This window comes from Saccopteryx leptura, chromosome 3 (assembly GCF_036850995.1).
Source record: "Saccopteryx leptura isolate mSacLep1 chromosome 3, mSacLep1_pri_phased_curated, whole genome shotgun sequence".
Classification (NCBI taxonomy): Eukaryota; Metazoa; Chordata; class Mammalia; order Chiroptera; family Emballonuridae; genus Saccopteryx; species Saccopteryx leptura.
Genome location: NC_089505.1, coordinates 224,049,010 through 224,075,989, shown reverse-complemented (window position 1 = coordinate 224,075,989; position 26,980 = coordinate 224,049,010). Strand labels below are relative to the sequence as shown.

The window sequence follows — 26,980 nt, the reverse complement described above, 5'->3', positions numbered from 1 at the left end:
GTCACAAGGCCTCTCTATATTTGTTTACAAAAACTGACCAAGGTGGCTAGAGGGCGAAATAGCACCGAGGACCCTCCCGACTCAGTTCCTGGGTGCTGGTTACGGCAGCCCCGAAATGGACTTTCTTTAATCCATCTAATCTTGACTTACCCGCGGCGAGATGTCCCTTCTCGCGACCGACCTTGCCCTCACTCCCACCCCGCGGTGTCTGAAAGCCTCGGGAGCACAGGGAGTGGGCGCGCAGGACGCGCACTAGGACAGGTGGGGCTGCAGACCAGAAAAACGCCGGTGGCGCGCGGGAGTGGGGCCGCGGATTCCAAGGAGAAAGCTGAAAAAAGCGCGCAGGGCCAAGGGGCAGAGAGGTATTGCGCTCTTTACGCACGCTTGAACCCCACGGCCGCTTTCACTGGCCTCAGCACGCCGAAGGAAGGGTCCCTAAGCCCCCCAAAACTTGAGGATCCCAACTCATCGGAGGTACCATCCTCTCTCCCGCCCGGAGGTCATGGCTCTTCTCGTTTCTTTATCTTTTTTCCCTCTTAAAAGGATTTTTTAAAGTTCTTTTTCATTTCCCTATTTTACCTGCTCAGTGCGCGCTCGTTTGCCGTCTCGCACCCGGGCTGCAGAAAGAAGCCTTGGGGATTGCTCGGTGCCCTGTTCTCTGGTCTCTGCACTCTAAGGGCTCCGTCGCTTAGCGGAGGTTCGGTGCGGGAGAAAAGCTAGGTGTCAGGAGGAGTGCGCCCCTAAAGGAAAATGAGCAGCCTGAAAATAGGGTCCCGCCGGAAGCCCGGACTCTGGGTGTGGGGATTGCGCAGAAGCGCCCTTCTCCACTGTGGGCTCGCGCGTTCTAGGAGACCAACCCGTTCTCACCCTTGCCCCAACGCGGCTGAGAGAAACTCCAGCACTGGGTCCAGGGCTCAGGGCCGCCTTCTGAGGCTCTGCGAGCGGCAGCGACCTGGTCTGCTCAATGAGCCGGGAGCGCCCCCTCTGTTCCACGCACACACCGCGGCCGTCACCGGGTGGGGGAAGAAGCGAGGATGCACATTGGGATGGGGGATGGGTGCGCACTCGGCCGCCGGCAGTCCGAGTCACTCGGTAAACACTTCGGGCTGGGGCTGGGGCTAGGGCTGGGCGAGCGGCGCGCGCAGCGGGAACCCGGCCGTCCTCCCCGCCTTTACCTGCGGCAGCTAGTGCGCGCGGAGGCCACAGGGCGAAGGGGCGGGGCTGGCCGAGGTTGGGCGGGTTTTGGCGGGGGCGGGGCCGACAGTGATTGGCCGCGGGCGCGGGGCCGCGGTCCGGAGCTGGGCTGCAGGGCTGCGCAGGTTTCACTTCGTTCCGCGCGGTCTGAAGCTCTTAAGCTCTACAGATCGCTCCCGCCTGTGACACAGCCAGTGCCGCCGCGGGGTCCTTGCAGACGCTCGGCGCGCCCTGCCCACTGCGGCCAGCATCACCTCGGGCTTCTCGGCTCGCCCAGCTTCCGCCGCCACCACCTCGGCGCCTTCCCCTGGCCCGCGCCCCCCCAATGTCTGACTCTAACTCTCAGACTGAGAAACGCAAGGTAAATACCTCCGAATCCCCGGGCGCGGGCGGGACTGGTGGTTGGCTGACGCGAGAGCCACACATTCCACCTCCTGCTCGCTTCCCGCGCACGTGCTGGCCGAGACACACGTCCCCTTCCCGCCTGTGGCCGGGTGGGAAGCGGCGATCAGAGCGGATCGAGTCCTCTCCCCTAGCATTTCCACTTTGGTGAGGGGCCGTCCGCGCAGAGGCTGTTAGCGTTTAGTAGAATGCAGACGGACCGCGATGCGGCGTGCGGTGTGGTGCAGCGTCTCGGGCCTCTGGAGAGGCAAACGCGGCCTCCGCGCCCGCCCGGGAGCTGAGACTGCTCTGCGGTGTGCGCTGCGCGTCCGGCCGGGAAGTTTCTCTTGCCGCGCTCTACGAACAGGTCTTGGGCGCGCAGGCTCGATGCTGAGGACTTGGGAACTGTGCTGGGGACTGACACGATTCGGCTTTTTCTCGTACACATCAGGATGAGAGGTCGGGGCAGTCGCTGCGTCCGCCTTCTCGGACGTGTCCGTGGACCCTGCCCCGTTTGCGAGACCCCTGTGGACGATGCTCACGAGCCAGGGACAGCGAAAGACCTAGGGTCTGACGAGCGAGGGCAGCAGACCTGCCCCGTACGTGGGGCTGGCCGGCGGTCTTAACGACTGGGGCATGCCCAAGCGCAGCCTGATCCCTCGCGGTGCTGCTGGCGGTGACCTGTCCTTGGGGTTGACCGCTCGGATTTGGTGTGGTCGCATCGCACTGGAAAGAAGTTGGAAAGGACGGGTGCTGCAGTTGGGGCGGGTGTGGCGGCGGCCTTTAGGCGGACCTGAGTTGGGGGGCGGCGAGCGGCAGAAAGGACCCGAGTCTGAGGACCGCCTGCGGCTCCTGCTTTGTCTCAAGGTGACTACCTTCTAGGGGATGTGGGAGCTGCTGAGGCACGGGCGGCGTCGGGACGGGCACAGGGATAGGCCGGGTAACCGGGCCGCCAGGCTACCTGGGCCCCGACTCCTCGAAGCCGCCGCCACGGCCCGCGCGGTGCTCGGAGGCGAATTTGTCAACAATCGCATTGCCTCTGGCGGCCTAGCCGGTAGGCGCCGCCCCCGCCGGGGCCGGCGATTGGTTGGGGCTCGGAGCGTGCGCGCGCGGGCACCGGCGCCAGCGGCGCGGGGAGGTGGCGGAGCCGGCGGCGGCGGGCGCAGTGCGCAAGGGGAGGAGCGGCCGAGGGGAGGATGTTCCCGACGGCGGCGGCAGCGGCTGGGGCGGTGCGGGACAGAGGCGCGGCGCGCGGAGCCCTGGGTGGCCCGGCGGAGCGCGGCGGCGGGCGCGCGGCCAGCTGCGGGCTCTGCGCCGCCCCCCGGCCTCTGAGCGCGGGTCCCGGGCTTTGTCTTGGGCGCCGCCTTCGTAGTGACGGTCTGGGGGCTCCGGGTCGGCGAAGGGTACGGGCCGGACGCCGCGGGGCCCGGGCCCGGACGCGACGTTCAGAAGGGAAAGGGCGGACGTGAGTTTCGGCCTGTTTGCGGGGAGAGGGAGGACCTATGTCGTGAAGAGGCCGGGCACCCAGGGTCGCCTGGCGTACGGGGGTTACTGTTGATGACTTGCCCCGGCGCTGGGGCCGGCTTCGGGGACCCCTCTATTCGGAGGTGTTCACATAACAGTGTGCGTGGACTTTTTTGCCGGGTGGGTGCGGCGCGCTACCCCCTTGGGGAGGGACTGCGGACTGGCGGGCGGGAGTGGAGCGGGCCGAGCGGGCTCGGAGTTACAAACTCTATTGTGACGCACTTACTACGACGGACGGCCCTTGCCAAACCTCCCTAGACTTGCTGCCCTCAGCACTTTCCGCAGAACAATGGGGCCGGAGCGGGGAACGCGGCCAACCGCTTGCAGTCGCTGCCTTTGCGCGCACTCTTATGCTCCAAGCACAGGGTCTAGTCTCGGAAACCAAGGAATCAGAGACCTCCGAGGGTTCTGGCGTAGGCCAGTGGGCTCTGAGCAGAGAGTACTGTGAATAGACTTCAGATACGCTGCCTCTCCCAAAACTTGTGTTTGTGTTCCAGCACCAATCCCACAACTTGTGGGCTGCAAGTCATTGACTTGTCACCGTGTTTTGTGTGGTGGCAGGAAATTTAGTCCTCCCAACACAAATGATACTTTTGTTATATTAGGTATATTTTTATTCTTTATTTGGAAGGATGTCAGAAATATACAAAGTAATAACTGTTAGAATATTTGATACTAATTTTTAATGAGTAAATCATAGTTAGTTACTTGTGATTATTTTGCTTGAGATAATTTTAGTTTTTATTTTACTTGCAGAAAAAAAGACCAAATGGCAAAGCAACCTTCCGATGTAAGTTCTGAGTGTGACAGAGAAGGTGGACAATTACAGCCTACGGAGAGGCCTCCTCAACTCAGGCCTGGGGCCCCCACCTCTGTACAGATAGAACAGCAAGGTAATCCTGAAGGCGAAGGGGAGCGCTGCCCCCACAGCAGCCCTCAGGGCCCACTGGCCCCACCTGCCAGCCCTGGGCCTTTTGCTACCAGATCCCCGCTTTTCATCTTTGTGAGAAGATCCTCCCTGCTGTCTCGATCCTCCAGTGGGTATTTCTCTTTTGACACAGACAGGAGCCCAGCACCCATGAGTTGTGACAAATCAACACAAACCCCGAGTCCTCCTTGCCAGGCCTTCAACCATTATCTCAATGCAATGGGTAAGCAGTTCCAAGTAAGGGGCATTGAACATGTGATTGTTTGAATATCTACTGAAAGGGTACGTGTGGCACTTATAGCTTGTTTTAGAATCCTTTTACTGTTTTATTTCATATCTCGATCAGAGTAGAGGATGTGTCCAATAAAACGTCAAACCAACATTAAAAAAAATGCCACCAAGTTTTGTGACAGCGGTAAGTTGAGGTCTAAACATCCGTTTATTAGGCAGCAAAGCTGGAGTCCGTGCTGCTAAGTTTACAGTATTTATTAATGACATTCCACTTGAAAGGGATTCAGTCAGGTCCAGCAAATAGTTTAACATGACCAAAAGTGTGAAGAAAGAGATGAGACAAGTTAATCACTTCCAAAACTGACATATAGTCAGTGCCAGCGTAGGACCATGAACATGCTATGTTTTCTACTGATTATTCTTTGGGCTTATTTTGTTTGCTCAGAGAGTTTGAACATAGTCCCAGTAAGATTAGATTGTGGGTTTCTTTCTGTTTCAAGGATGAAAGGTAGTTTTAGGGTCTGAACCAGGAGTGGCAAACATCAGTGCTCAGAAACACCTGGCAGTACCATCAGCAAGCAAGGGAGCTGACCTGGTGGGAGTTGGGTAAACTGGAAAGCCTTCACCCCCAGTTGTGGCCCTGTGGGTGCATGGTCTTGGTCGATTGTCCTGTATTGCCAGATCTTCCAAGAATGCAGATTTTGATGCCAAATATCCAGATGCTTAAACATTGACAACTAATTTAGAACTTTCAAAACACTCTACAAACCAGATAAAAAACATCTACAGGCTTGCTTAGATCATTGACCCTTGGCATGTGACTTTGAGTACAGGCAGTAAGGTCACCCCCTTACTGTGTGCGGGTTCAAATTGTTGTTGCCACGGATGGGAAAGGCTCCTGCTTCCATCACAATTCAGCTGGCTTTCTTTTACTGTTGCTCCAGATTAGCCTGTCCTGCTTTTACAAGATACTAGCAAGTTGGCAGCATTACTGATTAAGAAATTCAGTATTGATGATATTAAAACATACACTTAATTGCTGGAACACAATGACAGATCTCACGTTTACCAATTCTGCAGGCCTTGGTCTTCATAACCTCCAGTGAGGTGAGAACTGTGCTGGTCTGTCCCCATGTCAGAGAAAGAACCTTAGAGGGTTAGTCACTTGTCAGAGGTTGTGCACACCTGGGATGTGGCAGGCACAAATGATAACAACAGCAGCTACATTTGGCTATGTATTTCCTGCTAAATGCTGAGAGAGACAGTTGACCCTCTGTATCCACTGATTTCATATTAGAAGAGTCACCAACTGCAGATGGAAAATATTCCAGAGGAGGGTGAAAGTCTCAAAAGAGCAGAGTTTGAATTTCCCACACATGCACGCTGAACTGAGTCCACACACATGAAGTGATTTTGAGGCACTCCCGCTGTCACCTACATGCAAGTATTGACTGTGTGCAATTTTATATTTATGCCATTTTATATCAGGGACTGGAGCGTACATGGGTTTCGGTAACTGCCGGAGTCCTGGAACCAATCCCCCAGGATACCAAGCAGTGACTGCACTTTATTAGGTTCCCTCCTCAGGGAAGGAGCCAGAAATTTTATTACTGCTATTCCGTTAATTATTGCTATTGGAATAGCTTCTGAACTCGTTTCAGCCTTTGAAGTTCTTGGTCCTTGCAGATGTTTTTCTGCCCATGAAAATATTCCTAAGTACATGAGTCCACAGTATTCTTACTAAATGAGTTAACAGGGCCCAGCGGTGTGTGTGTGTTTAAAAACCTACATGTTTAAGGAGCCTTCGAAAGCTGTTAACAGTTTTTCACTCTCAGACCAAACCAGTCTCTGCAGGTGGTGGCTTAATGCTCAGAAACTGTTTCTTCGTCCCTGTTAACCAGGTAGTGGGGGAGATAATGTACTTTTAATGTAAAGGCAGCATGAGTGCTTTTTTTGGTGACATACTACTTATTGATCTAATTATAAGGTGTAAGCACTGCTACTTAGAGATCACAGTCTAAATTATTTAGCAAAGTTATGGTTATGCCTATGAAGTATAGCCATGGATCCGAGTGTAATTTTATAGTATTAACTTCATTTCAGTAGATTGGTGCATAGGATTAAATGATCAGTTACAAGGAGTGTGTCTGAAGTTCATGTTCCAAGGTAAGTTTTCAGAATTTGTTCTTGGGAGATTAGTTGGGGAGGGGTTGAGCTGGGGTGGAGGGAGGAGAGGACAGTCAGATGTGAGTGTTAGAATAGCATTTCCCCTGTTTTTGGTCCATAACATTTTCCTGGATATTTGTATAATAGTTCATTCAGTTCCTGAAGGCCACTGAAATTTGCTGAGTTGGTAGATTTGGCTCTCTTCTTTCTGGCTGTGTTCAGTATTCCTTTCTCAACCACATCCATTAATATTGTCAATGAAGCTTTTGATAATTTATTGCAAAATACATTTTTTTCACAAAGAAGTCTTTGTGGGGCCCAAGTGTGAGGTTATGAAGGGGTTCTCCTTAGCCGGGGGTGCCCATGTCCACAGCTTCTGCTCAGCAACTTGGGGTAGAGAACAGTGTATGTTAGTGTTGTTCTTATATCTCTGTTCTACTGAGAAAGTACATTCTGTGCGGGACACACAGCAGCCAGACATCTGTATCAGAAACGTCTTCATGTTTTTGGACATCTCTGGTTTTTCAGAGGACACGTCCAGAGTCTGTGAGGGAGCGTCATTACCTCACTTGACCAAGTTTTTGTCTCCTTTCACCCCGAGAGGATAAAGTGGACAAGTGCTCTCTTAGGGAAAAACTACTTTTTTAACCAAAACCATTGACAGTGTTGGCGGTTGAGTGCCTTTTCTGTTGAGCGTGCTTTCACCAGATGTGTTTTAGTACAAATGTGCTCTAAATGTTTTACAAAGTCAGTGCTATTAGAAGTATGAGTTGAGAAAAGTCAGGATAGAGGTGAATGCTAGTAATTAACTCCCACATGTCATTTTGGGAAATGACTTAAAATTTATACTTGTCCCTGACATCCTCGTAGGAGTTGTGTTCTTTGTGTCCTTCAGGGTCCTTTGTGCTCCTCTCTTAACTGGTATTTTAGTTTGTGAGCACTGAGAGGAGGCATGATGTTCTGCAGATCCTAGGGGCCTGACAAAGGGGGAGAGACATTCAAGACTGCCTGTTAGCCTTTCCAAAGAGCTGACTGAGAACGAGTATCATGTCCAGAAACGTCTGCTAACTAGAAAAATACCCTGCCCCCTCCAGAAATTAATAGCTACTTGAACTTAAGTATCAGGTTTGTCACATGGGATGACATGTAAGGTCTAGCTCAGCACAGGCTTCACAGGGAAGCCACAGGTGGGCATTGAGCCTTCAAGGGGAGACTAGTCCAAGTTAGATGTGCTGTTGGTATCATTTATTTGGGAATTTAAAGCTTAGTACATGAACAAGACTGTGAAGTGTCCCAGTCATTATGTTGAGATGTTTGAAGAAGTGGGTAAAATTAAAATTTTTTTATTGGGGTAAAAAAACCAAATTATCGTCTTTAACATTTCTAAGTGTACATACGGTTCAGTAGCGTTAAAAGTATACTCACATTATTGTGCAACCAATTCCCAGAGCTTTGCCATCTTGTAAAACTGAAACTACCCATTAAACAACTCCCCGTTTCCCCCTCCTCCCACCCTTGGCAGCCTGCATTTTATCAGTGTCTGTGATATTGACTATTCTAGGTTCCTCTTATAAATGGGATCCTACAGTATTTGTCCTTTTGTAACTGCTTTATTTTACTCAGTATAATGTCCTCAAGGTTCATCCATTTTGTAGCATGTGTCAGTTCTTCCTTCTTTAAGGGTGAATAGTACTCCTTGTATGTATAGACCACATTCTCTTCATCCCTTCACCAAGCAGTGGACGTTTTGGTTCCCATTTCTTGGCTATCATGAATGGTACCACTAGAAGCAAAGATGTACAGATATCTCTTTGAGATCTTGATTTTAATTCTTTAGGGTACATACCCAGAATTTTCAGACCATATGGTTGTTCTGTTTTTAAGTTTTGTTAGAACCTCCATACTGTTTTCCATCATGGCTGCAGCATTTTACATTCCCACCAATAGTGCAAAAGGGTTCCAGTTTCTCCATATGCTTGCCCACAGTGGTGTTTTTGATAGTAACCATGCTGATGGGTGTGATATGGTATCCCATTTTGGCTTTGATTTGTGTTTCCCTAATGATCAGTGATGTTGAATATCTTTTCATGTGTTTGTTTGCCATTAAATAAAAAAAATATTTGTTACTAATTTTGCTTGTTTCTTTTTACATTTTATGTGTGGCTACTACTAGAAAAATGTCAGATGAGACCCGTGGCTGATGCTCTGTGTTAGCTGGCTGGGCTGGCCTCTGCAGTGCAGCAGACCTGGTTCTTCCCACTCAAGTCACATCATTTGCATGAAACTTACTCATAACTTTGTGTAGGGAGCCACTGCATCTGAACGTGTCCGGCCTACCTGCAGCTGAGAGCTGAGGAAGGGCCTGCTCGGCCTTGAGTGACCTGGCAGGGCAAGGTCGCTGCAACAACTTGAAGGCTGTTCGTGGCACTGACACCAAAAGCAGGGCCACCGGTGACACAATGGATAAAGTATCGGACTGGGATAACAAAGGACCCAGGTCCGAAGCCCCAAGAGATAGCCAGCCTGCAAACAGGCTGGAGGCAGTGTGTCTCCATCAGAGCACACTGTCCCACCTGGACCAAACTTGGCCTGTGTCTCTGTTTTCCTTCATCCTCCTTCGCCCCCGAGCAAGTCTTCACTTCCCTGCGCCTGTTGCGGCAACTTTGGTTGCTTTTGTTGACTTAGGAGAGTGAAAGTAAAGCAGTAATGAACTTCATTTCGTAAACATCTTTAACCATTCGTGAACTTTGTAGATAGCTATGTTCTTCAGGCGAATATGAGTTTTATTTTACCTCTTTAAATTCATGGTACATGCAGGTTTTCAGAAAGTGGAAGGTAGGGTGGTTCGTTTCCTCAGGCACCTCAAGGCTACCCCAGAGCCTGACAATAGAGTATCAGTGAAGACTCAGCTCCTGCCCTCATTAGTTTGGACATCAAGAGAAACAAGTATAATTTGTAGGTCCTGAGTGGGGACAGAAAGTGAAAAAAGAAAAAAAAATGTTATTTACTGCTTCTAAATAATATTTAGTGATTAATAATAACTGTATAAATAGTTTTTTACATTTGTTTATATTATATCTGTGTATGCCTATGTGTATATATATATATTTTTTTTCTTTTTTCTTTTTTTTAAGTGAGGGGAGGGGAGACCAGGATCCACTCAGCAACCCCTATCTGGGGCCAATGCTTGAATCAGCCAAGCTGTCTTGACCACCTGGGCTGACCAACCAAGCCACTGGCTGCAGGAGGTGAAGAGAGAGAAAAGAGGGAGAGGGGTGGGAAGAAAAGCAGATGGTCACTTCTCCTGTGTGTCCTGACTGGGAATCGAAGCTAGAACATCTACATTACTGGGCCAGTGCTCTATCCACTGTGCTAGCTGGCCAGGGCCTAATTTTATCTTTTTAAAAAACATTACTTTGAGTTAATTATAAATTCACATACAATTGTAAAAAATAATGCAGAGGGATCCTATGTATCTTTGACCTAGTTTCCCATAATGGCAATGTAGTACAGTGTCCTTGCACAGCAGGACAATGTTCACAACTGGCAAATGACATTGATAGACTCCAGCGAGCTACCTTCTTCAGATTTCACCAATTCCACATGTGAGTGTGTATTTACTTCAGTGCAATTTATCTACACTTGTCATTTCATGTGTGCTCTAGAAATAGCGTCATAGTATACGTGACTATGACCTTTTGAGATTGGCGCTTTTCACTCAGCATAGATCCACAACATGTGTCAGTGGCTGTTCAGTGTTTGTTGCTAAGGAGTATTCCACAGTGTAGGTGCATCAGCGTCACTATCAACCTGATAGAAACCTGTAGCTTGTCTTCAAACCTCTTAATTTCCTGAAGCAAAGGTTTTTAATTTTGATGTAGTCCAGTTAATCAGATTTTCTTTTTAGGGACCGTGTTTCTAGTCTGCAGTCCCAGAACTCCATCAAGCCCCCGCTCCCAGAGATTTTTGCTTCGTGTTTTTCTTTTTTCTAAAAATTTTATAGTTTTGCTTATTACATTTAGATTTGTGATTCGCGTTAATTTGTTTGTAAGGTGTGAGGTTTAGGTCAGTGTTCTTTCCAGCACCGTCTGTTGAAAAGGTCATCTACTTTCTAACTGCTTTTGTAGTTTTGTCAGAAATCAGTGGGCATGCTCCTATAGGCCTGTTTCCTTCGGATACTCTGTTTTGAGTTCCTCCGTCAACACCACACCATCGTCACTACTGAGATTATGTGCTAGGTCGTGATAGTAGAGAAATTCCTCACATTTTATTCAATATTTTCCAAAATTGTTGACCCTAGGTCCTGTGCCTTTTCAGGTAAATTTTAGCATAAGCTTGTTTGTGTCTTCAAAACCTGCTGCTGGGATTTGGACAGGCAATTCTGATAGGAATTGTGTTAAACCAGTAGATCAATTTTGGGGAGAATATGCATCTTAACTACCGTATCTTTTGCACCATAAGACACACCTAAGGTTTTAAGGAGGAAAATAAGAAAAAAAATATTCTGAACCAAATGGTGTGTTAAAATATAAGGTCTAAAATATATATATATGGTCTACCGGAAGGTTCTGTCCGTTTTTGGAATAAAACAAAATACAAATTTTTCTTACCGTCAATAAACTTTATTAAATAATATAATTGCCATTATTATTAATGATTTCTTGCCAGCGTGAGGGCAATTTGTATATCCCATTTTTGAAAAATGTTTGATCTTTTGATGTGAAAAATTGAACCAGTGCTTGTTTGATATCTTCTTCATTTTTGAATATTTTGCCCTTCAAAAAATTTTGTAAGGACAAAAACAAGTGATAGTCGGTATTATTCCTTCACCAAACACTTTCAATAAATTTCTACATGCTTCTGTAGCATTTCATCCTTGTTGAAATTCGAAAAAATTACAGTGGTGTAAATGAACTTTTATCAGTAGCCATGGGTACACTATCGCTTCACACATAAGACTATCGTGAATCAACTTTGTTTTAGTTAATTTGCTACGTCAGTATGTATACATTAAGTGATAAAAATAGAGAGGCACACATGTACCAAATAAACGTGCTTATGTGTCAAAACTTGTGATAGAAATGGACAGAACTTTCCGGTAGACCTTATATTTAATAAAATATATTTTTCGCTCCATAAGACACACTTTTTCCCGCCAAAAGTGGAGGGGAAAATGTCCGTGTGTCTTATGGAGCGAAAAATACGGTATGTCACATCTTCCAGTCCATAGATAGGCCTCCTCAAATATTTAGGTTTTGAACTTTTGAGCATATGCAGATCTTGTACATGTTTTGTTAGATTTCATTTAGTTTGGAGCAATTATTAGTGGTGGTGTATTTTTAATTTTCATTCCACATGTTCATTTTTAATACACTGCTCACAAAAATTAGGGGATATTTCAAAATGAATATGAAATGAAAAACTGTCCCCTAACTATTGTGAGCAGTATATGTAGAAATAGTTCATTTTTATGTTGATCTTGTATCCTGTAGCCTTGCTGGACTCATTAATTCTAAAGGTTTTTGTAAATTTCTTGGGCATCCTACCTAGACAATTTAGTAATCTGTAAATAGAGGCAGTTTTATTTCTTCCTTTCTGATCCATGTGCATTTTACTTGTTTTCCTCGCCCTTTTGCCCTGGCTGGATCGTCTAGCCAGTGGTGAGAGCAGATATCCCTGCCTTTTTCCCAATCACAGAGGGAAAGCTTTTAGTCTTTAACCATTAAATACGATGTTAACTATAGGTTTCTTGTAGCTGCTCATTAAAAAGGTGAAATTTCTCTCTACTCCTTGATTACTGAATTTTTATTATTGGAAAGGGTGTTTGATTAATGCTTGTTCTGCATGAGTTGATATGGTTGAGTTTGCTTATGTGTGAGCCTTTTGATAAGGTGCATTATTACATTGATTGATTTTGAGCATTGATTACCTTGCATGCCTGACACAAATTCTGTTTGGTCAAGGGGTAATTTTTTTCATGCATTATGTATGTGTTATGTGCCATTGAGTTGTCTCAGACTCCTGGTGACTTCATGAGTAAGTGATGTCCTCAGTGTCCTGTCCTCTGCAGTCCTGCTCAGTTCCTATATATGCCTACAGCTTCTATTATGGAGTCTTTCCATCTCATATTTGTTCTTCCTCTTTTCCTTATGTTTTTCCCACCATTGTTGTTTTTTCCAAAGAATCTTGACTCTTATGATGTGCCCAGAGTAGGACAACTTCAGTTATCAGCCGTCTTGACTGTCTAACTACATCTGTAGATAGTAACTGGGAATACGAGGGAGTGGATGGTCTCAGCCTTGGTCTCTAATGACACATCTTTGCTCTTGGTGATTTCTCCTAACTCTTCCATTACTGCTATTCTGAGTCTTGGCCTTCTCTTGATTTCTTGGCTGCAGTCTCCATTTGAATTGGAGACTGCATGAACCAAGGTAAGCAGAGTTCTAACAATTCCTATGTCTCCGTTTTCTGTGTCACAGTTGTGTGTTTCATCTGTAATTGTGATTTTTAGCTTCTTAATGTTCTCATGCAGTCCTGCTTTGGCACGTTCTTTCACTTTGATCAGAAGTTGTTTCAAGTCATTGCTGTTTTCTGCCAATAATATGGTGCCATCTGCATATCTTAAGTTACTGATATTTCTTTTACCAATTTTCACTCTTCCTTTCTCTTCATCCAGTTCAGTTCTTGCTGACTTTCTATCTAGTACTTCTGTCAGTTACTAACAGTGCAGTGTTGAAACCACCAACGGTAATGATGGATTTGTCTATTTTTCCTTTAAGGTCTATCAGATTTTGCCCACATGTATTTTGAGGTACTGTTGTTTGGTACCAATAATTGTTCTGTCTTCCTATTCGAGTCATCTTTTTATCATTGCTGTAAAGCCCATTTTATCTGATATTAGTATAGCCACTCCTTTTGTGTGTGTTTTTTAAAGTGTATTAATGTTTACCTGCTGTAGCTTTTTCCATCTTTTCACTTCCGACTTACATCTGTTGTATTTCGACTAAGTTTTATGTATGCAGCATGTCTTTACATAACATTTTTAAATTTACTCTGCTAAATTTGTCCTTAAATGGTGTGTTAAGACCATTTACATTTAAGGGAATTGTTGGTAAGTTAAAGCTTAGCTCTGTCATTTTATTTTTTTGTTTCTTTGTGTTTTCCTCTGTTTCCATTTTTGTTACCTTACTGTGGGTTATTTGAACATTTTTTAAGTTCATCTTGATTTATTTATAGGGTTTTTAAGTATATTGCTCTGTATGATCTTTTTAGTGGTTTTTCTAGATATTATGATACACAGACGTAACCTATACTAATCCATTGGAATAAGTGGCATCAACACTTCAGCTGGGGTGTAAACACCTTACTTTCTGCTGGGTCCCTTTACCTGCCCCACTTTTCAGTTACAGTTGTTTTAACTATTTTCTTCATGCACGTTGAGTACCATATCAGGTGATGTGATATTTTTTGCCTTAATCATCAAGTATAAGCTAGGAAACTCATGAGAAGTAGGCTAGTTTGTTATTATCACTTCCATTTTTCTTCACTTCAGTATTCTTTCCTTTCTGGAGTGCTCAGCCTTCTGTTGCCTTTACTTTTAGAGGACTCCCTGTGTCATTCTTTAGTGATCGGCCTCCTGGCAGCAGCCCTCTTAATTCCCCTTTGTCAGAGAATGTCTTCATTTCCCTTTTGTTTTAGAGGATATTTTCACTGGACATAGAATTCACCATTGGCAGTTGTTTTTATTTATATATATGTATATGTGTAAGTATATATACCTATATAGATGCAGATTTATAGATGTAGATATAGATATTTAATGCTTGAAAAACATACCACTGCCTCTGACCTTCACAGTTTCAGCTGAGAGGTCTGCCCTCCTGTGAGTTCCTCTCCTATAACTAATGTGTCATTTCTGTCTGGCTGCTTTCAAGATTTTTTTCCTTTGTCTTTTAGTTTCCAGAAATTTAATTAATAATAGCGTTTCTTGGGTTTCTTTAGGTTTATCCTTTTTGCGGTTCAGTCAGCTTCTTAGTTTTATGTTTTGTTCCAAGTTTGGGAAGTTTTCAGCCTTTATGTCTTTGAACATTTCAGTCCCTTCCTCACTCTTTGTGGTTGCACAGGTCTCTTAACTCCGTTTTTTCATTGTATTTTCTCTGTTCCCACTGAGCATTCTATCAATTTGCCCTCTTGTCCACTGATTTCTGTCCTTTGTCCCTTCCACTCTTACTGAGCCCATCCACTGAAGTTTTGTTTTTTTTCTCTCTTTAATTATATTTTCAGTTCTAAATTTTTTGCCTACTTCTGCCAGGTAAAGTGGAAGTTCAGATCCCCCCTTGGCCTCCGGTCCTTCCCTGCAAAAGCCAGGCACCGACCTGCACTGCTTCATTGTGTCCCACTAGAGTGTATACTCAGCTCCCTGGCCCCTGCAAGGGGGGAAACCCGTGGAGGACTGACTCGAGGCCTTGTTTCTACAGAGTGGGGGGTTTGGGATGTTAAAGGTCGGCTACCCAGTGCTTCCTGTTTATGCCAGGGGGAGGTAGCAGAAGCCAGTTAACCCTGCCACTGCCCTGTTCCCACCCCTGATGCTGGGGCGGGAGCTCTCCTTTAATCTCCTTCATGCGGTCAGGGTGGAGGCTCATCTTGTTGCTGGGAGGGCACCCATGAATACCACCCCGGAAGAGGAATCGGGCATCATTGGTCCACCATGGGGAGGTGGGGACCATGTATGGTGATCAGCATCCCCTCCAGTACTTCTCTGGCAGGTTTGTGGAATCATCTCTCCTGCTGCGGACACTGCCCACCCTCACATTCCTGGTGGTGGGATGAGAGGTGCCAGCGGCTGTGCAGGACTAGGGCTGCTGGGAGACCAACTCTCCCTGCTCGCCATCCTGAAACCACGGTGCGCAGTTTGACTGGAGTCGGGCAGGTGTTGCCAAAAAGATTTTCCATTGCCAAGTTACCTTTGGAAGAACAGGCTGTCCTGGGGCTTTTTCTCCCAGTGCCCTTTGGGGCCCCAGGAGAGGCCTCCACAGTGCGATGGTGCCCTGTCCTGGGTGTGTAGAGGGCAGTGAGGAAACCGGGACCCCATGCAGCCCACCATCCTTTTGTTCTGTCAATGTTTGCTTGTTTGTTGTGTCCAGGGCTTTTAGTCCTAAAGGGAGGACCTGGGGCAGCTGAGTGGAACTGGAAATCTCCATCTTGTAACTATTTATGATTGGTAGTGATTGGTTCTGGTTGTAAAGTGCACTCAGAAATTTTAGAAATCACCTCTTTCACCCTATTCTTACTTTCTCTGGAATAAAAAACTTCTAACATTAGGAAGAGATATAGCCATTATCTTGACCACTCTTTGCAAATAATAACTACAGTATCTATCATGGTGACCCCCATGTGTGGTGTCCTGGAAGTGTGTCAGTGGGTTATACAACAACTACATTGTTGTTCACAAACAGGTCCTCAAAGTGTAGTTCAAGTCTGATGCTATGTGCTATAGGGAACTTCTTATTAAAATAGTAAGTCCTGTGGTTTCAGATGATTGGACAAAAAAAGATTAATCATTCCTTGATGTATCTTGTTTTAAATTTAGGGGTATGTGTAGTGTGCATGTGCTGACAACCTGATGCCCTGCTTCCTGCCTGCCTTGAAAGCCACTGATTAGAGCTCTTGCCCAGGGCTTGAGTCTCCTCACAGCCCTGGTGTCTGATCACTTACCAGTGCTGGGATGGGACCTCCCCATCGATCACTCCGGTCCCTAAGTCAGCCTCACACAAGAACTCGCTGTCTCAATTCCTTCTTTGTTGGGTCAACCTCAGTTTCTTGACATAGTCATTATGTGACAAAATTTCTGGCCTCTTTTACCTCCTTTTGGTCACTGTACTCTGGCCGTTCTGCTTGCTTAGTGGCTGGGACCTGTGCTGGGCATGTGACCTAAAACTTTTCTTTTCTCTGTGGAGGTCCTGTTGACACAAACCTAATGTCTATTCTTTAAGACCACAAGGACTGGTTTCTGCGCTGTGCTGGGTGCTGGGCTACCAGCCACCACCCTGAGCCCTGCTCTACAGGTACAGAGCAGTGCACCTGTAGTTCCTTCTTTTGCAGAAAATGTTAACAAACTGTACCAGAGGGTTCATCACAGCCTCATTTCTACCAGGTAAACAACTACTGACCATCCTACTGGGCTGGGAATATCTCTAAACTCCTCCTCCTCCGTGGTGCCATCATCCTATTGGTGTTAGAATAGTGACATGTGGAAATGCTTCTGGCATAATGTTTACAGTGTAAAAGTTTACAAAATTGTTGATTATATCTAGGGCTTAGTCCATTTGTGCTGTAACAAAAATACAGACTGGAGGCTTAAATAGCATTTAAACAGTTCTGGAAACTGGAAGTCTGGGATTGAGTGCCCGTTTGGCCAGATTCTGGTGAGGACCACCCTCTGCCTAGTGTCCTTGCAGGATGGGAAGGGCAAGGTGGCTCTCCATCCTCTTCTTATCAGGACACTAATCCCATCATGGGGACCCCACTCTTGTGAACTAATCACCCCAAGGCCCCTCTGCAAATGTGATCCCCCTGAGGCTTAGATTTGAATATAGAAGTTTGAGAGGGGCACAAACCTTTCATCCATAACACAATTTCATGTTCAAGAAGTTTTCAAGCACAACAAAAACCTTAGAAGGAAAGTATATCAAAGCGTTAATAATAAATGTTTTTGCACTCAGGTTACAGGTGTTTGTTTTCTGTGTGCCGTTTTGTATTTGCAAAATTGTTACAACCTGCTTTTATAGTGGAACAAATCTAGTAAATAATACATGTTTTAAATTTTGCTCTTCATTAACCTTCACTTTTGGCATGCTTAGCAGTGTCAGCGTGTCACTTATGTCTTATTTGTGTGGTTCACTCTTAACTGCCAAGGCCTTTATGTTGGTAGAGGTTTCCTCCAAGTGAGGTCACGGTTTTGGCCATCCCCAGTACTGCAGGTGGATGTGAGCCCCCTAATCTACTCTTTGGGGATTTGCTTTTTATCTTAGCAAAATGAGTATTTTATATGTGAAGCACCTTCACTTGCTGGGGTCCTAGGTGGATTCTGCACCCACGGCTGTGGCTGCCTTCTCTGCAAGGTCTGGATGGGATCCCAGCCATCCCCCAACCTGCCGAGCCACCCACCTGGGCAGATCTGAGTCTCTGAACTTCCGTGTCGTCCTCCATCAAGTGAGGATGGAAGTGCCTACCTTCGAGATCACGAGGAGCTTTCCCGGAAGCTGATGGAAAGAAAGCATTGGTAGGACCGCACTCCTTTCTCCTTGCCCCTCGTGCCCCATCCCAGGCACAGAGGGTCAGGGTGCATGACAGTGATGAAATGTTCTCTCCTTCCCGCAGCAAGGAGCTGTCATTTCAGGAGCACAGGAAGCTCACAGGGAAGGGAATTCGTCTGGAAATGCTACCATAATTCTAATCCCCAGGTCCCAAAACAAGCAAGGAAGAAGGAAGAAAGTCTTTCCTAGAAACTGGCCTGGTAGGGTGAGAGGGGTACCATTGACCCCTAATCTGCCAGTGAATCGCACATCACCCTGAACAGAACCCTGGCTTCAGTGGGAAATTTTGGGCCATGGAGTGACACCTGGAAACCTGCACCCTGGCCGACTCTGTCTGGGCCCACGTTGGGACACCTGTGGAACGCTGCCCATTTGACAGAAACTCCACTCTAGTTCAAGGTGTGTATTTGGAGGAGGAGGTCTGGAGGCATGAGACACAGGCTAAACTATTTTTTCCTGAAATCAAAATAGTGCAGCTGTTTCATAACAGGGTGATTATTGCTTGTTGATTTAATATCAGAAACATTCTTTGCTCGAACAGAATCAAGAATTTAAAACAGTTTCTCCCTTTTCTCTGAGCCATCATTGGTCATCATTGATTTAAATTGCAGTTTTTGCTTCTGAGTTTGTTAACTGAATACTTGGGACTTTTCATCATGTGCTGTGGAGTGACGGACTGATCAGCTGTCAGTGCTGATAATGTTTCCCTGGTGGACAAGTTGAACCCCTTTTGTGATAACATAATAATGTGAAGCTAAAAAGGTTATAAGGGTTTTATGTGTTTGCTTGGAATGAATTGGTATCCCCTGAGTTCTGTGGGAAACCCAGGCTCACTCTGTGTTCCTCTGTCCTCTGCCCTGGACCAGATGCATGGTTTGTAAGCAGAATTGTGGTTTGACAGTGTTAGGAGGGCCAGCCCTGAGCAGTTGCTGGTGTGAGCCCTGGGGCAGGGGTGAGGACCAGCATGTCTCCTTTCCTCTCATCTCTGCATTCACAGTAGACACAGGCAAGCTGACTGCAAGGGTTGTAGTTGTAAACCTGAGAGTGGGGGCTTTGTGCCATTGTCCAAACGAGAAAACAGGACCTGGTTTGTCAGCAGTTTCGCATCTGGTGCTGGAGCAGGGCCTCCCCTGCCTGGGGCACTCAGCGCGGTTCATGGCACGTTACCCTGGGCTTTGCTGCCCTCCCTCAGGAGTAAAAGTGGTTTTGAAGCAGAAATTTTTAAAAAGTGGAATCAACCATTTCAATTCTAGAGGGTGTGTGTGTTAAAACTGAAATAGATTCTGTATCATTGTCAACTGAATTCCTCTGGGACCTTCCCCTCAAAAACTGTCACATTTCTGGACCAGAGGATGCATTCCATTCCAATTCCTAAAACATTTTAGTATAACTAATTTATAGATTTAAGCTATTTACAGACTTAATAAATAATTTGAGACTTTGTAAGACGCTTGCTTGAGCAGGGGGGCCTTTCTCTCATAAACGTGCATCCGTGAAGGTGTTTGGTGTAGCCGAGCCTAACGGCTCAGTTGGAGTGAATTATTTTTCTAGGGAGTGAGAGTGCTACAGGAAAAACCAAAAGGTTTCTTTTCTTGTTTGTTTTTTAGTCCCTTGAGAAATTTCTCTACACAAAGCATGAATTGTGGGTATATAGTAGTATTTTACGATATATACTATGTTAAACTTTTTGACTATAGACCTCAATTTTACTTTACCTGAGCATAAATTCTGCTGAGCTAGTCAGAACAAGTGGCCAACTTCAGAGAATGGATTGGTGTATAGGAGGAGAACAAATAGTTGTAGGTTTGATGAGAACCGGGTAATGTTCAGTCCATTGTCTGAGATAGTTCCCTCTCCTGTCAGTTGATTTGACCATGTTCATTTGCAGTTTAGAAATGTGTCCTCTGTACAGAAAGCCTGGCACACAGACTGTGCAAGCTCTGTTTTCTCTCCAATCCTTTTTTCCTGATAGCATGGCATGATTGTGGGAGTGGAAAGTTCCATCAGGCGACCCAGTCCAGTCTTGGTCCTTCCAGTGACCCATTACAGCCCCCCGGGGAAGTGCCTCCACCTGACCGGGACCCGTGTCCTGTCCTGATAGAGGAGGTTGTGGGCCCTGGAGCAGGTTAGGTGGGGGGCTTGCACTAAATGAGAACAGCCCTGGTGTCATCTGTTTTGCATAGTGGGTTTCTCAGTCCACTTCGTTGAGTATGAGTGAGGCCAGCAGCCCTCACTCATGGGGTCTCAGGGAGGAGGAAGAATGTGAACCTGAACAGATACAAGACCCTCAAAACCAGCAGTCTGCAGAGGGTTCTCCACATCTTAGGTTCGTGCTGGTGCTAATAGAAAACCTCCACTCTTTTCCTGTAGGGGACAAAGAGCACAACCACTTACATGACGTTTTGTGGTTTGCAGACTGGGCCTGGGATCCTCCCTTGGAACTGCCGCAATGAGCAGAGGTTAGATGGTGGCCTCACTGGTGCATTAGTACAGACTGGTCCCTGGGTGAGAGAACTGGCTCAGACTGGCCTTTCTGACCAGCCGCCCACTGTACCACTGAGGTGCTGTGCAGCTGCAGCCTCCTGGTTCCTTCTGTTTGGTGCAGTGTTTTAATTTCTTTTTATTATGTTTCTACAAAAGATTGGGCTTGTGTTCGCCTGTGCCCCTTAGAGGTGGGCTCCACGCTTTCAGCACACGTGTGCTTGGTCAGGACGCGCATGTTTTGTGAGTTTTCTAGGGAGGAGTCAGACAGCCCAACTGTGACAGACATATGCTTTTGAGGACAAATATTTATAAACCATTAAGTGCTCAGACATGACAATTACATCTTTGTGATTTTATAAAATAGTGTCTGGAATTGAAGTGTCAAATTTGTTTCTCCTTTATACAATTTTGGGGGAGAGAGGCAGTTGGCGTTTATGTGAATCTAAGAAAAGAGGTCATCAATGCCCCATCCTGCTGTGTGACCACTCCCTGGGCATCTGTGTCAGCCGGGCAGAGCTGTACTTGTCATATACCGTTGTCATTTTCACTGAGTAAATGAATTTGGCAGACTTTTACAGTTGTTAATTTAAAAGCTGTTTAAGATGTAGCTGTTTAGAATTCTGTTTCTGCCCCATGCCTTGGTCTTCACTATCATTGAGCTCAGATGCAGTGATGTTTAAGACCCTTAATGTGAATGTAGGCGAAGAGATTTCTGTCACCTGTTTCCTGTGGCCAGTGTTAAATTTCATAGAGGAAGTCACAGTTACTTTGTAGTCAAGAATTTTTATATTTGTAGTTTAAATTTACATTTCCTCCCCAAGCTCTGATTTTTGGCTAAGAACAACAGTATAGTTAACAAAAGCTAGTAACTTCACATCTTTTAACAGTTTATTTCTGAGGAATGGTCTTAAGTGAATTAATGTCCAGAGTTGCGTATTTACTTGAAAGGCTCTCTAAAATGCATTTGTTTTTATAGTTGTGGTAAAGTAAATGATGAAATAAACTGTCAGTACAGGACATTGTCTGCACTGTCAGGAGAAGGGGTTCAGCATTCATGACTATCTTACTGCTCAGAGTTGGTCTTCCTTTGACTGTACTGAGTGTGGGGTTATTTTTATTTTTCAGAATAAGATGGCAGTGAAATTCTCTGTAGTCCAGCAGGAACCCAGGACTATAGAAATCAAGCCGCAGCTGCCCTGGTCAGTGGGGCCAAGTCAGTGCACCCTCGCCTGACTCAGGGCTGACCCCGTAACGTGCCCCTCTCAACAGCAGGGTTCTGGAGCACAAGGGGACCAGAGTGGTGATGCAGGGTCTTCCCAGTGCTCATGGTAGAAGGCACATTGAAGGAGCTGGTTCAGGACCAGGTTTGGGAATGGTAGTGGCAGCTTCATTGATTAAAAAGCAGGGTAATGATTGAGAGGGATCATAGACTGTCTCTGTAGCCCCAGGAGACAGAATTGAGATGGGGGTCGTGGTTGTAAGGGAATATTATAGTTCCCTGCGAGGAAGAACTTTGTAGCACCCTGTGCCCATCAGGTAGGACTGTCATACTGTGGGGAAAAGTGCCCTGTCTGCGAAGTAGGTACCCAGGCCAGACCCCACCACATGTCAGGGGCAGAGGCTTTGTCACATGCCTCCCCCTGGTGTGAGATGCTGGGCTTTACTGTCACCAGGAGTTAGCTGGATACGTCTTTGAACATAAATCTCAATCCGGGTGTGTTCTTGGCATGTCACTGGCTTGTAGCAAATAATGTAAACATGTGTGAGACCATGCAAGCAGAGTGAATAACGAGGTCTTCCGATCCTGAATAGTAAAAGAGAAAGGCCAAACACGTTGGTTAACCTGCTCTTAGAGTTTCAGTTTATTTTAGAGACAGGTAGTGGTGGGAGGGGAACGACGCTGAACGCTAATTTCTGGCCTCACAGTCTTGGTTTACTGGCAGTTTCTACATGGCCAGCCTGGAAATTAATCAAAGCAGGCTCTTTTGGCCTTTAACTCATGGCCACATGAAAGCAATGTCCGTGCATGTCACAAGAGTACATAGAGAAACACTGGCTACGTCTTGTAACTTCACCATTGTAGTATTCCGTCCTACACCTGTAGTATTCATAAAGCACTGTCTCAGCTTCATGCTACCACCCACGCTTGACACTGGGTACCAGGGAGCACTGAGTAGGAACTTCATGAGCAATAGTGCTCACTACTGTCGCTTTATTTAATTTCTAATCACTTTCACTTTCATTCAGTGGCTCCATGGAATTGATACAGGGTTTATCCAAAAACACAAAACGATGCAAGCGAAGAAGTAGACCCCGCAGGAAAGAAGTGTGTATAAAATTGGGTTCTGGCTCATTGACGTCAGAACCTATAGAACTGGGGGTGAATCTGCAGAATTGACTGCAGTACAACTTCCCATGACGACAGCGGCCCTCCTCCCTGTGGCTCACCTCCCCTGTGGCTCAGTTGGGATTCCGGAGCAGGTGACAGCTGTAGATAATTCTCAGCGAATCAATCTTTCTGCAGATGCCCACCTAAGTAAGCAGACTATTGGGGTAAACAAACACCCCAGGGTTTTTAATTTATCCCCATGAATGTGGCCAACTGCCAAGGTAGTGCTTCCTCTGAACATTTTGGAGTAATTATTTTTGAATTAGTTTAGTGCTGGTTTGAGAGCCTACAAAGAAATGGTTCTTTAGAGCAGTGGCCCCAGCCTTTTTTGGGCCACGGACCAGTTTAATGTCAGAAAATATTTTCACGGACCGGCCTTTAGGGTGGGACAGATAAATGTATCACGTGACCGAGACAAGCATCAAGAGTGAGTCTTAGACAGATATAACAGAGGGAATCTGGTCATTTTTTAAAAATAAAATATCGTTCAGACTTAAATATAAATCGGAAATAATGTAAGTTATTTATTCTTTCTCTGCAGACTGGTACCAAATGGCCCACAGACCGGTACCGGTCCACGGCCTGGGGTTTGGGAACCACTGCTTTAGAGGGTCCTTTATAGCTTTTGGCTAAATCAGACTCCGCTCGGGGAGTAAAAGTGGGCAGCCCCACAGTCCCTGCTGAGTTCACTTATTTACCCAAGTATGTTCTGTTCTGTATTTAAAATGAAAACAGTCATTTCTCAAAAATCATACATTTCATGTCTTTATGGGGACAGGCATCCTTTCTCAGTTCTGAGACAAGTATTGAGTCACAGCTTCATCCATGTTGGTCACTTTAAAATCTAATCTTGATTCTGCCCAGTATTTGTAAATTACTGAGCTTCTGAAGACAGTGTAGAGTGTTTCTATGAATCTTAATATGGTTTTTGGTTCTGCCCTTGACACTCTGTAGTGACGTGATGGGGACTCAAACGGTCTCAAATGGCCACCACCCCTCAGGAGTGAGAGCTGTACTGGTCCCATCCCTGAGCCAAGACAACAGGGGTGGGAATGCAGGTGTGTCATGACATCCTTCACCACGCACAGCCCATTAGATGGCTTCTCACAGCACCCCACAGAGGAAGGGACATCTGGGTGTCAAAAGAGTGGCAGTGAATCTCAGTGCCTTTAAACACCTGCCTTGGTAACAGTGGTGTTGAAGTGGTTGGGCGTTCAGTAAAAACCAGAAGTTTTGGCTGACTGATGTTGCGCTCACTGTGAACTGACAGTCTGGGTTTTTATTTCCCACCCTAGCAGGCAGTGCTACAGAAAGCCTTCCCGAAAGCCCCAGCTTAATTTCACTATCAGCCACTTAACCACAATATTAATGTTTTCAGAGGCTGAGCTTTTAAGGTTTGAAATTACTGTATGGTTGGAAAATAGTTCTGTAGCTGAACCAGAACAGTCTGTTTATTAAATAACTAACATCTTTTAGTAACTTGAAGTTCTGTGGCATTGACAAATGTCCTTTTTTTTACCTACCCCCTCAATATAGAAAAATGGATTAATTATATACCTCATGGATTTTTTTTTCCCTTAGGAAATTATGAGACCAGTAAATGCTGGGTTTCAAAAAATGATTAACAGTTGAGATGGTAATTAAGTTTTAGATATTTTATCATCTCTCAGACCTCCCAGTGAAGAATGAGTTACATGGACCTTTTACTCCATAACAGAACTCAGCTTCTCAGCCATTTTACTATAAAACACTTTGTTTCTATAATCTATTTAATGTGGGTCTCATCATTCTTATCTTTCTTTTCACTATATGTTCTTCAAATATTTGCTCAAATACCACCCTGTAAAGTGAGATCTATTCTGACCATGGCCCCAACCCTCCTGCTCTGCCTCACCCTGTTCTAGTATTTTAAGCCATAGCATGTGCCACCTTAAAGCTGCTCTATAATTTGCTTATTTATATTTATTGTCTGTATCTCTCTAATTGAAATGTAAGGTTCATGAGGGCAAGAATTTTCATCTATTTTGTTTACTTCTATATCCCCAGGGCCTAGAACATAGTCTTCGATCTCACAGAAAAAAAATTTTAAAGAATGATAGGAAGAGCTCCTACCCTCGAAAAGAGAATATATTTTGTTACTTCAGAAATAGTCTTGGAATTTATGTTTAAAAACATACTGTTACCTGAGATTGACCGCTCTTTTAAAATATAGGAATAAGATGTCTTAAGTTACTCATAACAGAATTTGTATCTTTATAACCATACAGTCTGTGTACATATTTGCTAGGTTTTATTACAGGCTGAGTGTTGGTCGTTAATTTAGATTTATAGACTGAAGGAACCAAAACAGTTTTTGCCTCTCGAAAAAAGAAAGAAAAAAAGGCCTAGTTCTTTAAAAAGCCAAATGGTGATTGATAGATGCTGTCCGAGTAGCTCCAACAGATCGGTCTCCTCTGAAGAAGTTAATTTACATTGTCTATCCCTCCCCTAGATCACCTTTAAGACAGCAGCATGTTTAGGGGTATGGTTGGCAGCTCTCTCCCTGACCTGATGTCCTGGCCAGTAGGTGTGTGCTCAGCCTGATCTAATCCATTATCCTTGGCACTGTGACTCCTCACTCATAAATGTTCTCTGAAAACATGTCTGGCTCCGGGACCTCTCCCATTCTGCTCAGTATTTCCCAGGGTCTGATCTCAGCCTGCCTGCACCAGAGTCCTGTGGGGAGCTTGTGGCATGCAGGTCCCGGGCTGCACACAGACACACCACCTCCCATCACCCTTCCTCACCCCAGCGGTGTGTCTCTGTCTGTGTATTTATTTGATAACTTATTTAAGCGACTGAACTTTTTTTTTCATAGAAAGGAAATGCATGTTTATCTCCTTCACCTTCTTCCCTAAAGCAGCTGGGCCTTGACCTCTAAGGGGAACAGCTGGATTTGACCAGCAAGGTTCCATGTTTCTTTTTTTTTGTTTGTGTCATTTTTTTTTTTTTTTTTTTTGTATTTTTCTGAAGCTGGAAATGGGGAGGCAGTCAGACAGACTCCCGCATGCGCCTGACCGGGATCCACCCGGCATGCCCACCAGGGGGCGATGCTCTGCCCATCCGGGGCGTTGCTCTATTGCGACCAGAGCCACTCTAGTGCCTGGGGCAGAGGCCATGGAGCCATCCCCAGCGCCCGGGCCATCTTTTGCTCCAATGGAGCCTCGGCTGCGGGAGGGGAAGAGAGAGACAGAGAGGAAGGAGAGGGGGAGGGGTGGAGAAGCAGATGGGCGCTTCTCCTGTGTGCCCTGGCCGGGAATCGAACCCGGGACTTGCGCACACCAGGCTGACGCTCTACCACTGAGCCAACCATGTTTCTTTTTTAGCTGCTGGCCAGGTTGACCAGTTCCCTAGACCTCTGGGCCCTGTTCTGTATAAGCTGACATCTGTCTGGACTGGCTGTGGGGTGTACTGGTTGCCAGCCTGAGCAGGAGCCAGACAGAAACTTTCAAACCACATACGTGCCGCAATCTTCCACTACTGCTGGGAAAGGAACTGGGGGAATAGTTATATCAAGTGCAGTGTACTTACAAGTGTCCTTGCCCAGAGGAAACAACATGGAGTTAAAATAGCATTTAATCCACAATAATGTAAGCTTTCTGGGGGCAGGTCTTGGCTTCTTAGGTTGCTGTGCCCAGAACACCTGCTAGGACAGTCTCTGGCACGTGGGCGTTCAAACAGCTGCTGATAAGTTAGTGACTATATTTGATTTTTTAATCATCAGAGGTAACTTGCAGCAATTTTTACCAGCTTACTATCTTTGTAAAACACAATCTGTATTTCACAGATTTTCTTTGGATAGTTGTCATTTTCTTCATTTTTAACTCTAGGATTGAAAACAGGTTTGTTTTAAAACTGTGCGTAGTGGGTTGTGAAGCCCAGAAGAGGTGGGTGATGGTGGCTCTAAGTGACCTAGAGGTGTCCCACTGGTTGGCCTGGCTACCTGCAGATGTGGGCAGTTTGCATCTGCCTGCCCAAAGTGATTTTTATGTACTTGGATGTATGTTTCCAGGGCACCTGGCTTATTTTAAAAGTTCCCCATCTTCAGCCCTTATACCCTCTGCCATGTCTTCCTTTCGGAGCAGTTTTCCCTCTGGCCTCCCTCAGAGTGCGGGTGTTCCAGAGAGGATGTGAGAATGTGAGAGTTCACCTGTGCTCACCCTCTCCCGCGTTCCCCACCCCCACCCCGGGAGCTGCGTTTGTGGGATCGCTGTGAAATTCATTTGGCTAAGAGCTGGGGGACAGATAGGATGGGGCAGGAGCTTTGAGAACACTTGGTTAAAACTCTTTAAAGCAGGGGTCCCCAAACTTTTTACACAGGGGGCCAGT

At 46.0% G+C, this 26,980-nt stretch overlaps 1 protein-coding gene across 8 annotated transcripts in view; it reads left to right on the top strand.

Annotated features, from left to right (window-relative positions):
* The first annotated feature begins 585 nt into the window (after window positions 1-585).
* BCL2L11 (BCL2 like 11) overlaps window positions 586-26,980 on the top strand; it is a 45,184-nt gene continuing 18,789 nt past the window's right edge. The window contains exons 1-4 of one of the 8 annotated variants that reach the window (XR_010750346.1): window positions 586-1,555; window positions 3,856-4,250; window positions 17,504-17,705; window positions 17,804-17,822. Coding sequence is in view for 7 of the 8 variants with exons in the window: in XM_066377696.1 (XP_066233793.1) it covers window positions 1,035-1,555; window positions 3,856-4,250; window positions 17,804-17,928 (1,041 nt within the window). In the remaining variant the exon portion in view is untranslated. Of the gene's footprint in view, window positions 1,556-2,722; window positions 3,041-3,855; window positions 4,251-17,503; window positions 17,706-17,803; window positions 18,131-26,980 lie in introns of those variants that run through there. The other 7 variants (XM_066377698.1, XM_066377697.1, XM_066377696.1 and 4 more) reach the window with 7 other exon arrangements.